The sequence below is a fragment of the Notamacropus eugenii genome, chromosome 5 (assembly GCF_028372415.1).
Source record: "Notamacropus eugenii isolate mMacEug1 chromosome 5, mMacEug1.pri_v2, whole genome shotgun sequence".
Classification (NCBI taxonomy): Eukaryota; Metazoa; Chordata; class Mammalia; order Diprotodontia; family Macropodidae; genus Notamacropus; species Notamacropus eugenii.
Genome location: NC_092876.1, coordinates 96,644,496 through 96,661,084, shown reverse-complemented (window position 1 = coordinate 96,661,084; position 16,589 = coordinate 96,644,496). Strand labels below are relative to the sequence as shown.

The window sequence follows — 16,589 nt, the reverse complement described above, 5'->3', positions numbered from 1 at the left end:
CCTGATGTGACTGCCTGTAAGAAATGAGATATGGCAGCAGCGGAGCAGCATGAATGCTGACCTGGGAACCTTGGAATGACATTTCAGAGCTGGTAGGAACCTAAGAGAACATCTAACTCAAATCATACACGAGGAAGAATCCCTTCGTTAACAATCCATTCGTTAACAAGTGGTACAGACACAGAACAGGGAAGGCAATTCATGTGGGGAAAAAAAAGAGGAGGTTCTAGTGGTCAAAAATGGTAGAAAGGGTGACATGAAACCCTAAAAAAGCTAATGCTGCATCAAGAGCAGCACTACAGGAAGGCAGCGAGAGCAACCCTTGCCCTCTGTTATGGTCAGACATCTTGAATACTGTTTACACCTCTGAGTCCCATATTATAGGAATGGCAGTAACTAATTGGAACACATTCTGAGAAGAATGGCAAGGATGCAGAGGGAACTAGAAAGCACGTCAAATCAGAATCGACTGAAGGAACTGAGGAAGTTTACTCAGAAAAAATGGACGCTTTGGGGTTTTTTTGCTGGGAGTGAGAGGGGCTGGTGTCTGTGAAAACAGACCTTTTCTTACTGTTGATAGTGTATGCATGTTTTGCTAGTTTAAACCTGGAGTGGGGTTTTGGAAAAGACCAATGAGGAAGAATTATCTACAAAGTGGTGCGGCGACCTATGCTGTAATTATTCACAGGATCAAGAACCGTCCTATCGGTTCTGTGAGTGACATGAGAATTAGGGGAGACCCTCGAATAAGAAGTAAGGGAGAGCTCCAGAAGGGGCGCAGGTTTAGTGAAAGGAAATGAAGTGATTTGTTTTGGTAACAGGAAGAGACTAGACTCAGTCTTAGGAAAAAAATACAAGTTTATGCCCTAGATGTGTGATAGTGGGGAAGTCATTTAAGGGTTTACTTTCTTCCTCTGCAAAATCAAAGTAAGAATGTTTGTGCAGCATACTTCATAGGCTGTTGTGAGGAAACCGTGAGCTGCTGTAATGTGGCTCTGGAGGGTGCTATCTGGTCAGTCATCACTAGAGTGGGGGGGATGGACACAGGGCAGTTAACTAGTGTTAGAGCTGAGTGTCACTGTTAGAGAGTCTCGTTAGGGCTGAGACAAGGAACAGGAATGGGCTTTCCAGTCCATTTCCCTCTGAAAACATGTCAGCCAAATCCATACATGGCCAGACTGTAGTTACTTTGAGGACAGAAGGATTCACACATGAAACCTGATTGTGGATTTTTTATTTCCTATTTCTTTAATCCCTCATTTGCATAGTGATTTGGAGATTTACAAAGTACTTTCTTCTCATTTTGACTAGGCTAACTGAAGGTGTCTACCCAAATGAAGACTTAGGGAGCTATGGGGGATAAAAAGTCCTCTGGAGTTAACAGTCTTGGCAGTCAGAGAAACCAGAGTGGTTTTTAGAGCTGGGGGATGGGAAGTTGGGCTGTTGGAGAAATGAAAACTGAAGTGATCTATCTCTCTGAATAATTGAGTCATATGAAATAGGGAATAGACATGTCCCTGACAGCTCCAGACAACAAAATTAAGAGCAACTGGAGGGAAGTGGGGAGTGTTACCAAAAGAGAGTTCAGCTCAATACCTAGAATTATCATAATAGGTAAAGTGGTGGATGTGGAGTCAGGAAGACTTGGGTTCAAATCCTTCCTTTGAGATTTAATAGTTGTGTGACCATAGGAAGGCAATGAAGTTCTCTGAGCCTGTTTCCTCACATAAAAGTTAGGAACAATACCTGTAGTGCCTCTGTTATAGGATTATATGAGGTTCAAATGAGAAAATGTCTATAAAGCACCTTGTAAATCTTAAAGTGCTAGAAAAATAAGCTATGAATATCGCTATTAATAACAATTAGTGATCCTCAAATAGGCCTCACCATCCTAGGCAGGGGATGAGTGCCCCATCAGAAGCTGGCAGGGAGGCTACAATAATCAATATGGCTCCATTTTAATAGTGCTTTCACACTGTACAAAGAAGTACTGCTTTGGGAAGGGGAAGCCACAAAACTTCTACATTCCTTCTCATCCTACTGAGGCCACGGATGGAAAAGCACTTTGAAAACTCTTCTTTGCCATGTGTCTGTAAAAGGCAGCACAGTGTAAAGGAGAGAGCATGGAATTTCCTGCAAATAGGAGACCTCAATTTGAATCCTGGGCAAATTTACACATCTGTAAAATACTGACAACATTTATACTATCTATCAACCTTCAAAGGATTACTGGGACTCAAGGGTTTTGTGAACCTTGAAATGTTACAGAAATAGTGATGGATATGTATGCAGTTACTGATAGCAGCTGTAGAGAGAAATCACAATAGTGGAGCATTCTAGAGTGGCTGAAGGGGACAGTGGGGTTTGAACCAGGTTTGTTCCCTGCTGTGATGTAATAGAAAAAGCACTGGACTTCAGAGCCCAATCTTGGCTCTGTCATTTACTAGCTGCGTCTCTAGGCTAGTCACTTCACCTGATGTTGCCTCAATTTCCTCATCTATAAAATAACCCCTGCTCTATTTTACAAGGTCATGGTGAGGTTCAAATGAGATTTTCTCAGGGCTTTGGAAAGGGTCAAATGCAAAAACACTGCCAAGTGGCATAATTGCTATTCTCTCTCAGTGACAAGAAACTAAGAGAGGTTGAAATTAGAGGCTCTGAAGGACAGCCAGGCAGAGCTCACTGTCAGCTTGGAAGGGGTTGAGGGGAGGCATCTGGAAAGGCCCCTTTAGGAATGAGCTACGAATCCTTGTGGTGCTTCTTGTAGTATTTGTCCTTCGTTCTTGAAGAGGACCACGACATCAGAGAAATGATGACATGACTTGCCCTTCACTTTGTTTTGAGTGAGGGAGGGCTGTGCAGGTCACCAGCCTCACTTCTCCTCCAGAGCCATCTGAATCCAGTGACCAGATATTCACTAGGATGACTGGAGATGGCCCAGGATGCAATGGGAGACCCTGGCTGGCCCTTTTAGGCTAAGGCTTTTTCAGGTTCTCACTTAGAGTTAGGTAATGCCTACTCAGTGAATAGACCTCTTTAAGAAATAATCAAGGGATGGCCCCTTTAATTAGAAAAATATGAATCCTTATGCCCATGGTGAAGGAATAATGGTAGTCTCAATAAACACTGAATGTGTTGCCATTGGCGACTTTTTGCTGAGGAGTTTGGGAGGAGGTGACAGGGCTCTGGTCCCAAGGCTTTAATGCCCAAGAAAGTGCATACCAAGCTGGATAATAAGAGGGTGTCATGTTGCTATAGAGACCTTAGAAGGGCCTCCAAGCAGCATCTTCCCCCCACCATAGATTTGATCTTAAGAGACAACATAGCCTGAGTGGCTGGGACTCTCAAATGGTGTACCTGATAGATCTGTTTCTGAGAAGATGTCATGGGGAATTAAGAGTCAACACCACTAAAAGGCTGGGGGAGGCTTGCAGCAAGAAGTCTGGGTAAGAGGTTAAGAAAGGAAAAGGGGGCAGATGCAGTGAGAGGGAGGATCAAAGAAAGCAATTTTGAGGACCAGTGTGTGGGCCTTGCTCTGCTTTCACTAGCAAGAAGCCAAAGAACACTCTTGGAGAGAAGCTATCTTGACTTCAGACCAGGACACTCTGTCATAGTGCTCCTTCTAAGCTCACCTCACTGTTAGGTTGCCCAGTCTTCCAGAAGGGGTCCTCGGGAAGGAACCCATTGATTCAGACCAGGCTCAAAAGGATACGGGTTACTGAACATCCGCTTGAGATCCACCTTCTCTTTGCAGTAGGGACATGTCTGCTTCTTTCCCACGATACACCATCCACGAATACAGAACTCATGAAATCTGGGGACACATGGTTGTTAAGGAAACTGGTAGAGAGAAGTGAGCTCATTCACCATAGCAAAAACCCTGCCTTGGGTCAGCTCAATTTATCCCCAAATGATAAAACATTTCCATTTATCTTGTCTCCCACCATGGTTCTGGGTCTCGACCATCATGAGATTGACCTCACAGAATGGCTCAAAAGCCACAGTAACCACTCTAAGGAAAGAGATGTAATTGGGAATGTCTTCCTCTATCTTAGACTAAAGAGAAAACATATGCTAGGATTCACTCAGTCTGCTAGAGGCCACAGAATGATATCCTTTCATGGGGCTCTAGGTCTGACAATCTGAGATGCTATCAGAAGTCCCAAAATGTCAATCTCATTCTTCTCTTTGGAGTAGGAGGCATTCATTCTCAATCTAAGTTTTTTTTCCCCCCTGCATTTAAACTTCTTTCTTGTCACTGCCCTCTCCCTACATCTGATATGCTGCTTATATTGCAAAGCTTTATGGAACATGAGTCACCACAGGAGCTATGAGAATTGATTTTGGGTACTGAGCCCAAGTAAGGAAGCTAAGAGCCATTGATCTCAATCAAGGATTCAGAACTGAAAAAGACCTCACAGGGCATCTTGTTCAATTAAACTGAAATGAATTAAAACCACAAATCCCTTCTTCATAGTCTCCCAAGCCAGCCATTATTCAGACTCCATTTGCAGACCTTCTGTAGTGAGGAGTTCAGTATCTCCCAAGGCAGCACATTCCCCCTTTGGACAGCTCTATTAGCAGATGTTTTTCAATATGCTAAGCCTAAATCTGTCTCTTTGTAACGTTCCCTCTCTCCATTACCACCACTGCTCCGAATTCTGTTCTTTGGGGACAAGTAGAACAAGTCTAATTGCTGCACCTTCCATGCAAAAGCTCTTTAATATCTGGAGTCAGATAAAATGAAGCTCTTTTTCTAAATATTTTTTATTCCTCAAATTAAACATTCCCCAGATCTGCCGTGTCATCTAGGTTGGTGTCAACCACTCGTGGCGAAATAAGTAGCTATGTCAGCAATTGACAGCTTTTCCTAAGCCACTGATCCCCACTCTTTACCTTGTCCAATGCTTTCTGGGGGACAATTTTCTCTCCACCTCTGCACCCCACACCAGTGGAGCTGTAGTCTCCCTTTCTTAGTTCCTGATCTCAGGAAGACCTGATGTTACCAGTGAGCAGTCAGGTTCTACTCAATGTAAGACTCTTCAGGACAAGTTAAGGCCTTTTCCTGCACCAAACTTCCACATCAGATTCCTGAAGTTACATAACACCATGTTTTGCCCCTCCCATTGGCACTGCCATTCCTTTTCGACAGCTCTGTTTGGACGTTTTTCCTGACATTTGGCCTAAATCTGCTTCTCTTTGACCCAGTGATCTTGGTCCTGCACTCAGGATTGGGACCAAATCAAACAAGCTGAATTCCTCTTCCCATGATAGTCTTTCAGATATTTGAAGACTACTGTGTTCCCTCTAAATCTTCTCTTCTCCAGGGTAAACACTCCTAATTCCTCTATACTCCCATATACCAGGTTTTCCAGTTCCTTTTACCCTCTTGTGGATGCTTTCCAGCTTGTCTGACCTTAAAATGTGGCACCTTGATCCGAACACATTATTACTGATGAGGTCTGACCAGGATATGACAATCCCCTTCCTTGTTCTGCACACTAAGCCTCTCAATGCAACATAGGAGACAATTAGCTTTTATTGTTGTCATGTCATACATACTAAACTTGCAGAACACAAAAAATTACATATCTTCTTCATGCTAACTGTGGTTTAATTGCATCTCTCCCATGCTGTACTTATAAAGGTGACTTTCTTAAAAACAAATGTAGAATTTTATATTTACCCCATATCTAAGTCACTAATAAAATGTTGACAAGCAAAGGGATAAGAACAGATCCTTGAGACAGTCCACTAGAGACTAACTTCCAGGTTAACATCAACTCATTAATGACTATTGTGTTTGGTCTTTCAATCAGTCTATGTAACTACCCTATTTATCTAGTTCAGCTCTCCAACCTGTCCATGAAGACAGAAGGAGAAATTCTTTCAGATGCTTTGCTAAAATCTAAGGATACCATGTCTTCAGAATTCCTGTGTTTTAGTAGCCCTGTCAAAAAAAGAGGAAGTAAGTTTAATCTGGCATGAGACTTGTCCTTCATGAAGCCAAAGAATAATTAGTGATCACAGGTTCCATTTCTAAATGCTCACTAGCCATTCCTTTAATGTCTTCTAAACTTATACCAGGAATATAAGTAAATCTCACTAGACACTACTCCTGCTCCACTTTTTTGGTGATTCAGGACACTTGTCTTTTATTAATCCTGTCATTACTCTTCAAGACCTTTCAAAGATCACTGATGGAATCTCAATAATCCTGTCACTTCATATCTGAGCTATGAAACAGCCTGTTCATAGGCGATCTTGCTTAAAGTCCCTCTCTAGTTCAGTCCATCTTTTACTCAGCTGTCAAACTAATCTTCCTAAAGGGCAAGTCTGATGGCATCACATCTCCTCCCCACCCCCTCATTCAACTCCAGTGGCTTTCTATTACCTCCAGGATCTCATATAAAATCCTCTGTTTGGCTTGCCTTCCCTAACTGGCCCTTTTCCTACCTTCCTCCCCTCCATGTACTCTGTGACCCACTGGCATCAGCTTCTTGCTGTTCCTCAAACATGGCACTCTGCTGACTCTGGGCATTGTCACTGGCTGTCTCCCATTCCTGGAATTCTGTCCCTTTCACTTCCACCTCCTGGCTTCTTAAGTTTCCTTCTAGTCCTAGTTAAAAGTCCCATGTTCTACAGGAAGCCCTTCCCAATCCCCTTAACTCTAGTGCCTTCCTTCTGTGAATTATCTCTAATCTACCTTGTTTATACATAGTGGTTTGCATACTATCTTCCCCATGAGACTGTGAACTCCTTAAGAGCAGGGTTTGCCTTTCTTTGTATCTCCAGCACTTAGCATAGTGCCTGACAAGTAGTAAGAAGGAAGGAAATAAGCATTTGTTAAGCACCTACTATGTGCCAGGCACCGTGCTAAGTGTTTTACAAATATTCTCTCATTTGAACTTCACAACAACCCAGTGAAGTAGGGACTATTAGTATCTCCATTTTATAGTTGAGAAAACTGAAGCAGACAGAGGCTAAGTGATTTGCCCAGGTTCAACTCTGGTCTTCCTGACTCTGGGACCAGGGCTCTATTATGCACTTTACCACCTAGAAAACACATAGCAGGTGCTTATTAAATACTAGTTGACTGACTGATATGTGCCAGTTCCTTTGGTATGTTAGGATGTAGTTGGTCAGCCCTCATGACAGATGCTGCTCTACGATTTTCTTATTAACTTGCTAACCATTTAAGACCATTCTCCTTAGAAGAAAAAAAAAGAAGCAAAATAAAAGTTGAATCACTTATCCTATTATTATCATGTCATCCATTCCAAGTAAAGGTCCTATGCCCTTTCTAACGGGATTCTTATTTCTCACAGATGAAAACCACCTCCCCACTGTTATCCTTAGTATTTATCAGCAGCCTCACATCAATCCAGATGTTAGCACTTCTGATATTACATTTACAGGTCTGTGCTATACTTCTTTATTTATCCTTATTTGCCTTTGTGTCTTCTGTACATGCCTTTACAAAATCTCAGATGGTCAGATGAATTTCCTGTTCAGCCACATCAGTCTCTTTAGGCAGTTCTCCTTTTTTATGGAAACAGTTTATGCTGGTTTCTTCAGAATTACATTATGGAGATGTCCCTATCTCTCCTGAATATTAGGCCATGGGATCCTACCTTTCTTTTCTCTGAATCCTTTGAAATCCACTCTTCTAAAATCTTGAATAGAAGGCATACTCTGGCCAGCTTAGTTCTCCATTCCTAGCATTAACTCTATAATGGAATGATCATTTCCTCCAAAGCTCTTGTTCTGAGGTAATCAGGTCCTAGTGATTTGTTGTCTGTATTGGGCCCCAAAACAGCAGTTTCCTGTGCTGTTTCTTCTACTTTTTCTGAAGGATGAAATTATCATTAAGTTATGGTCTTATTTTGGCAGAAAGAGACCTCAAGCAGATAAGTGAACAGTTCAAGGCCCCCATCATTATAATATCATGCTTCCATTTGTGATTTATTTCCTGAACACCTCATCAGATCTCTCCTTCTTCTGGGAAGTCCGTAGCACATTTCCATGATAGTAACATTTTATAGTGGTTCCTCCGCTATTTCTTTCCATCCAAATGCTTCCTATCATATGGTGGACCTTAGTGTCCAGATTTCAACCTAGGTATATCTTTTTAATATAGAATGTTATTAAACCATCCTTTCTATCTACATTCCTTTTAAAGAAGGGATGCAGTTCTACAATCATTTCTCAGTAATGAGTTCCATCCTATTACATCCCACCTAAATCCATATGATCAAATTGGCCCCCTCTGGTTTAGATATCTAGTTCAACTAGTTTACTACCCATATTTTGTACATTTGTGTATAAAAAGCTGAGGCTATGGGCTTTATAACTGAACTTTCTTCTTAGACATCCTCTCCTATGAATTACTGGTCCTCTCTTCTGTTATCCTTCTTCCAGTGATACCCATCACTGCATATGTATAGGGGTAGCCCATTTTTTTGTCCAAGACTTCATACTTTTTAGCAATGTTTTCCAGGTTCCTTTTGGTGACTTCTCATCACACTGATATATCCAGTTGTCTTCACAATAATAATCTGAAATGTATAACAATTACTGAGTCTGACAAGTCCTAGAAGCCTTCTGACACTTTCCAGGTTCATGCCCATGAAAGATAGCAGACCACTTTACTGTGTGCTATAGGTCAGCAAATAGAGACCTTGGTACCTCTCAGCAAGGAGTCACCAACCACCATAGCTTGTCTTTTTCTCTCTGATGATCTCTCAGTTAATGGCACCTTTGGATCCATATCAGATGGTCCAGTTCTCCTATGACTGGAAAAATCTTAACTCTAGTGCTTAGTTCCAAATGTTTGGTGGTCTTCCTTCTTCCCTCTCTTCTCCTGTCATAGTTTTCTATTCTACAACCAGGTTAGAGTTCCCTTGTGTCTTGTCACATTTGTTGTCTTATTTGTCTCCTCCATAAAGGATTTCTTCCATTCTTTCTTGGAACAATTTATTCTCCATCAGTAGACTGCAAGTTATATGAAGAAAGACACTGTCTTATCTAAACTCTGTATCTCCCTCAGTGCTGACAAGCCTCTGAATACTGTGTTTAATAAATGCCTGATGAATTTAATTGGCTTGCTGGTTCCTCCCACCCCCCACCTGTAGCTAGCATGGGTCACAGATGCAGGCCCCAATTAGCCTGGTGACATGGATACCACCCTTTCCTTCCTTCATGGCCAAAAGGGCAGCCTAGTGGAAAGAGTACAGACTCTGAGCAGGATACACATGGTTGCAGGACAGTCTGTATGTGTTCTCAATGATTCCCTCTTCATTGACATCCACGAAGATCTGCTGCCCACACACTGCACAGACACTGTCTGAAAGATGCTTGGTAGGCATCCCTGATGCACTGTAGAACTGGAGGTGAGAGAAAAAAAAGCAAGAATGAGTCAAATCCCATTGTTTATGGCAGAACAAAACATGATGTTGTGAAAAGAACGCTGGAGCTGGAATTGGGAGACCTAAGTTCATATTCAGAGTCATAGAATCATAGATTGACAACTGGAAGGGGCCTTAGAGGTCATCTAGTTCAACACCCTCATTTTATTTATGAGGAAACTGAGCCCTAATATTTCCCAGCTGTGAGACTTCCCTGTCTAAACCTCAGTTTCCTCAACTGTAAAGAGAGGAAAATAATAGATATACTCACTTCCCTCCTTTACTTCTTTCTTTAATCACTTATACTAAGGCCCAAGGTGGTTATGAGATAAATGCTTTAGAAAACCTGAAAGGACTAGAAAAATGTGAGCAATTACTATTATTTTAAACAATAATATGTTGAGATTAATTCTGTCAGTAGGGAGGAAAGTAGAATGATGGACTGGGATTCAGAAAAACTGGTTCTGCTAGCAGTGGACTTCAGAAAGTCCCAGTGCCTTTAGGCCACAATCTCCTCCTCCATAAAGAGAGGGTAGATTAGACTATCTCCAAGTATTTTGTTTTTTTCCAGCTCTGATTTCTATGGTTCTATGACCTTTAAAACAGGTGGAACATTCCTCCCTTTCCTAATTCCCAGGGGTTAATGAGGAGATGGAAGGACATTTTGTGAAAAGCTGGGAATTCCTTGGAAAAACAATGCTATCTCAGCATCAGTACTAAATGTTCTCATTTTATAGAACAGGCATTTTATGCCTATCCCTTCAGTGAAGGGAGGATGTGAGGTCAAGGAGTAAGTAGATAAGGAAATCATAACTGAAATACAGCCAAGACTACCTACTGTGCTTGGCTATAGTTCTGCTGATCCCTGGATATTTCTTTAGCAGTAAAGGAGAATGCAATACAGACCTACCAATAGGGACCCAGGGCTCCTGTTCAAAACAGAGGAGACCAATAAGAACAACAGCAACCACCCTTTCCATCTGTATAACTCCTTACCATTTACAAAGTACTTTCGCATTCATTATCTGGCTAGCTGTGTGATCTTGGGCAAGTCACTTCCCCATTCTAGGCTTCACTTTCCCCATCTGTAAAATGAGGTAATTGGATTAGATGATCTCGAGTGTCCCTTCCAGCTACAACTTTGTGATGTGGATAGTTTTACCTGAATGTCCTGTCAGCAACCACAGATTGAACATGTACAAATTGAACTCGTTACCTTCTTTCTCAAACAGACCCCTGCCTCCCAACTCCCTAGTTCTACTAAGGGCATCACTATTATCTCAGACCCCTAGACCAAAACCCAAGTAATCTTTAACCTTCCTCTTCCCAGAACAGACAATGAGATGCCAACTTCTGTTCTGTCTTCTCAATATCTCTCCTCACCTCCCTCTCCACCCATTTACACTGCCAATACACTAGTTTGGACCTTTCCAGGATTATCCTAACAATCTAACTGGTCCATCTGTCTTGAATTCACATAGCTACTCTAGTTATCTTCCTAGTGCACTGTGGTGGCCATGCTCCTATGCCTCCAAATCCTCAATGGCTCTGTTTTTCCTATTCAAGGTCCTCTAGGATTTGGTTCTGACTGATCTATCCAGCCTTATCATATATTATACCTCCTCCATCCATTCTAATTCTAGTCCAAAAGAACTATTTCCATATCCTCTTCTCATTTCTTTGCCTTTTTGCTCATGATGTCTAATATACATAGAATGACTTCTCTAACTAATCTGTCTGCTGAAGTCTCATCTCTTACACAACTCAAATGCCATTTGTTGTATGAAGTCTTCCCTGGACACCTTCCCCCCAGGTGAAAGTGAACTCTTAACTTCTCAAACTTCTAATATTGTTTTGCATGGCTTCTGTACTCATGAAATTGATTTTTTTGAACCCAATAACGAGCTTTACTAGGTTTAGTCCAATGTTCTATCCTATCAAGATCTGTTTGGATCATGACAAGATCTTTTTTTTGGGGGGTGGGGGGTGAGATGACAAGACCTGATAAGCAAGTCTTGCCTATAAAACTAAGTGTCTTTGAGTGGAAAGAGACATAGACTGAATTTTTTAAGATAGTTTTGAGTCTAGGCTCTGCCATTACTCATGCATTCGCTCATCTGTAATGGAGAAAGAATAATACCTGCTCAATATTCCTTAACTTTCCTCACTAGTTCAATTCAGCAAATGTTTAATTGACTATAAAGGATATGCAGTGACTTGTTTTACAACACACACACACACACATACATGCATGCATGCACACACACAGGTCCTACTCTTAAGAAACTTAAAATCTAAAGGGGAGAACAGGGAAGCAAGCAGACAAATCACTGATGAAAGAAAAAGTTCAAAGGATCACTTCAGATTCAACAAACATTTGTTAATTATTAAAGTACCTACTGTGTTCAAGGCTCTGTTGTGTTGGTCCTTCGTTCTCGAAGAGGACCATGACATCAGGGAAATGATAACATGACTTGCAGTTGACTTTGATTTGAGTGAGGGAGGGCTATGCAAGGACATCAGTCTCACTTTTTCTTCTAGAGTCATCTGGATTCAGTGACCAGATATTCATCAGGATGACTGGAGATGGCCCAGGATGCAATAGGAGAGCCCTGTCCTTTTAGGCTAAGGCCTTTTCAGATACTTCCTTAAAGTGAGGTAATGCTCATTCAGTGAATAGACCTTGCCTCTTTAAGAAGTGAGTCAAGAGATGGCCCCTTTAGGGTTTATAATACAAAGATGAAAGACATATCCTTGGGCTCTTAAGGTGCTTACAGCCTAACTGGGAGGAGAGGGGAGATGAGAATATGATATGCAGACAAATAAATATATACAAAATAGAATGTGATAAGGACAACAGGAGCTGTTAGTTCCTCAAAGCAAGGCTGGATCACCATCTGTTAGTTATTTTGAGGAGGAAATTCTTTTTAAAGTATATGTTGGACTAGATGGACACAAAGGTGCTTTACAAATATGAGATTCTTTAAGATTAGTTTGTCCTGAACCATTTTTGTAGGGTACTGGGAAAGAGTACTGTAACACAGTAATGATCATTCCAAAGGAATTAGAAAGAATCAGAAAGGAAATATGTCCTGTTCAAATACCAATTGAAGATTTCTACTGGAGCAGAAGCTGTATAAAGGGTTACTCTCTTGGGATATTGAAAGGTTACTTCTGGGAACTGACTTAGAAGGAGGACAATCTGAGAGCTTATAAAGGGAAAGGGCACTGATCTAGGTCTAAGTGAAAACCGCTTAGTCTCTTCCAGCCCCATATCTAAAACTTGCATCACTCTGGAATACAGGGCAATATATTGGATTGTGCACTAGGCTGGGAGTCAGGTTTACTGAAGGCCCAATTCAGCTTCTTCATATTCCAGGTTCCTTGTGATAAAATTGACCTCTCCTTCCTCAAATTTCTCACAGCACTTTAAAAAAAATGCTCTAAACAAACTTACTTTCATCTTAGATCTTTTCCCTTCCCACTCCTTCTATCTTCTGACTTTGAGATCCAGTTTTCCCCTAAGGACAAAGTCTCCCTGGTCAACCATTCCAGCACTGATTGCACTAATTCTCTTTGGTTCACTGGTTGAGGTGGGAGAGTTAGAATACCTCTTACCATTGCCAGGTTCTCCCCTACCACCATCACTCTTTTGAAGTCCATATAATCAATACCTTTCACCCAATCAAAATCCCAGTAGCTTTTGTTTATAGATTTCCAGGATATTCATAATCTTTCTCCCTTCCCAACTCTTGTCCTCATACTAGGGACTTCAACATCTATCTATCTGTCTGTCTGTCTATCTATCTGTCTCTCTCTCTCTCTCTCTCTCTCTCTCTCTATATATATATATATATATATATTCCCTCAAACATTCTAACTTTCCAGCTCTTCAATCTACTCACTTCTGGTGACCTACTCCTCTATCCCCCTCAGCTATACACAAAGACGGATACCCTTGATCTTTTCATCACTCACAAATGCACAGCCTCCACATTCAAGAACTCTGAAATTCCCTTATTTGATTTCAAGTCATTGGCTTTCCAACTCTCCCTCTGCTCACTTATATCCAAATCTTACTCTTCATCTGCATTGTGATGTCCAATCCCTAGACCTTTCAGTTCTCTCCCAAGCCTTCACACCTGCACTATCTATTCCTCTTTTCCTCCATACTAAACCCTTGGTGAACTAGCTCAATTCCATGCTCTCTTCTTCACAAATCTCATGTCCTTATCATATCACCGATTGTGTCCAGCCAACTCCTAGCATTGGATCAATCCCAACACGCATTGCCTTCACTGGGGACTCTTTGCTGAACGAAGATAGAGAAAATCACAAACCATTCTGTGCAGGCCCACTACAAACTACATAACTTCAACTAGGCCCTCACTGCTCCTATGCAATTCTTTTACAATTCTCTTTAAGTTAAAGGGTGGAAACACTTTGTAAACTTTAAAGTTTTATGTAAATGTAAATTATTATTATTAATAAAATGCCAGAGTACTATAAATTATCTCCATTACAGAGATGAGGCAAATTAATATCAGAGATATTAAGTGACTTGCCCATGGACCAAATATTAGTGTTAGCAGCAGAACAGAATTTTGGCTTCTCCTAGGTTCAGTGTTTTATTACATTATGATATCTACACTACACTTCTAGTGGTATTAGTTTTAGACTAGAAATACATTAGGAAAGAATGAATCAGTGATAGAGTGAAGAGGTAAAGAAAAATTAGGCTGAACACTCACATTTCACCATAGTCCATGGCTACTATTTTTTAAAGTAATATTAAGTAGTATTTTTAAGCTTTTTGTAACTTTACCCCTTTTTTTGTTATTCCAAACCCCTATCTGCATCCTGCACGATACTAATGTTTAGAAAGGCTCAATTTGTTTCAGAAAATAGTAAGGGCAGGGAGGGAAAGAATGCTCAGGTAAGCTGAGTGGTTAGATTAGACCAGACTACACTTCCTATCCCATTCAGTAGTCTACCCAGGCCATCTTGCCATCTTTCTGTGGCCATGTGCAGACAGCCCCACTCCCTGACTCTGTCTTTTTAACTCTTGCTCTGGACATAGTCAAATCAACAGCATCATTGTTTTTGGAAAGGGCATGTCAACTGACTGCCCCATGCATTAACTTCCCATCCCTATAATTCCTGATAACAAAATGCTCTTCCCTGGCTCTCCCCCACAATAAAAAAAAAAATATTTATTGAATTCTCAGTGGAATGTAAGCTCCTTGGAGACAGGAACTGCCTTATTTTTTGTATTTATATTTCCTTTGCTTAATACAATAGCCGATACATATGTTTAAAAAAAAATAACTGTTTTTTCACTTCTTCATTCCACCTTTGCAAGGGATGCTGGCAAGATAGGCAGGCTGATAGTGGAAGTAATATTAAAGCCAAGCATTAAATCTCTCTGAGAAATAGCACCTACTGAGTGTCAGGTACTGTGCTAAGTGCTTTTACAAATAATAAAATATCTCGTTGGATTCTCACAACACTCCAAGGGAGGTGCTGTTATTACCCTCATTTTAAAGTTAGCAAAAACAGGAGCACAGAGGTCAAGTAATCTGCCCAAGGTCACACAGGAAGTGACTCAGGCCACATGTGAACTCAAGTCTTCCTGAATCCAGGCCCAGCACTCACTCTACTATGCCATTAGATGGCGCTCAGCTTTCTGACTGGACATGGCAGCCCACCCTGTAATCCTAGCTGCCAAGAAGGCTGAGACTAGCCTGTATTCTGAGCAGTAGTGAGCTCTGCTGATCAGGCATCCACACTAAAGTTTGGCATTAATACAGAAAGCCAAAGGAGAGGGAGGGTGCCAGGCTGCTTAAGGAGAAGTATATGATTCAAAGCTGAAAGTGGAGAAGGTCAAAGTTCTAGTACCAAATAGTAGTGGGATCAGGCCTGTCACTAGCTAGTTGCTTGGCCTAAAGCTCAAATCTATGTCCTTCAAATGCATCTAGGAAGCTATTCTAGTTCCCTCGATCCCATAACACCCTTCTTTGTCCTCTCAATTTTTACTGTGTCTCCTGTACATGGCACTCATTGGGGACTTTGCAAGTACTTCACTATATTTAATATGACTGCTTCTCAAAGGTGTTCAGAGAAGTATAGTAGGGGGAAGAAGCAAGGTTCAGGGGAAAAAAAATCACACTGGCTAACTCTTTCCTGCAACAGAAGTGTTTAATAATAGCTCATGTTTCTAAACTATCTTGAGATTCACAAATAATACTTTCATGACAACAATTCTCCAAGGTAAGTGATGTTATTATTATTATTATTATATCCATTTTATAGTTAAAGGAACTACAACTCAATGGTTAAGACAGAGCTAAGAGTTGGAATGGGACTTGAACCCAGGTCCTTTGATTCCAAGTGCACTGCACCATATTGCTTCTCAATAATTATCCAGATTAAGATCAGGTTGTAAGGAACAGAATGGAGAAAATCACCAAAAGGGAGAGGTGGGATTTTGGTGGAGGTGATCCCAGGAGAGAGGAAGAACAACTTTACTCACTTTGCCTAGGTTGTCAGATGTCTCATGGGATAATTATGTTTATGTATATAGTCACAGATGACCAAGCTCTCTCTTTCTATGCCTTCCTGAGTCACTAAGCTCAGTAACTTAGGGACTGCCAAAACTTGGGGCCTCAGACTTATTTACTGTACTCTTAAGAAGGCTCTTTCTTTCCTTTACATTCATGACCTATCAAATAAATACTTCAATCGTTTCATAAACTTTTGCTAAGTGCATAATAGATGGTTGCTGAATGAATAAAAAGGCTGCCAGAAGTATACTGTAAAGACTGTTACTTACTACTTTGGACAAGTCGCTTAACCTCTACATCCTTCAGTTTCCACGTTTATAAAATGAGAGGGATGGGCTAGATTGACTCTAAGGTTCCTTCTTGTGCTAAAGCTATGATCCTATGAATGTAAAACTCCAAACAGGCCTTCCAAGGGAGTGAATTCTAGTTTTTGATGATGCTGCAATCAATGCTGTTGACTTTAATTCTGTAACTTCTTCCTGATTTGTCTCCATTTCCTCCACTCCACTGCCTTTTCCTATTCTTCTTTCTCAGGTCCTTCTCATTTTTTGCCTGGACTATTACAATATTTCCTCCAATCACCTGTCAATCAATCTTGCATATATTACTAAAAATCATA

At 41.0% G+C, this 16,589-nt stretch overlaps 1 protein-coding gene across 2 annotated transcripts in view; it reads right to left on the bottom strand.

The window, feature by feature from the left end:
- RNF121 (ring finger protein 121) overlaps positions 1-16,589 on the bottom strand; it is an 89,925-nt gene that overhangs the window by 1,688 nt on the left and 71,648 nt on the right. For both annotated transcript variants that reach the window (XM_072610295.1, XM_072610294.1), the window contains exons 7-8: positions 9,253-9,386; positions 3,713-3,814 (exon numbers count right to left, since the gene is read on the bottom strand). In XM_072610295.1, coding sequence (XP_072466396.1) covers positions 3,713-3,814; positions 9,253-9,386 — 236 coding nt within the window. The remainder of the gene's footprint in view (positions 1-3,712; positions 3,815-9,252; positions 9,387-16,589) is intronic.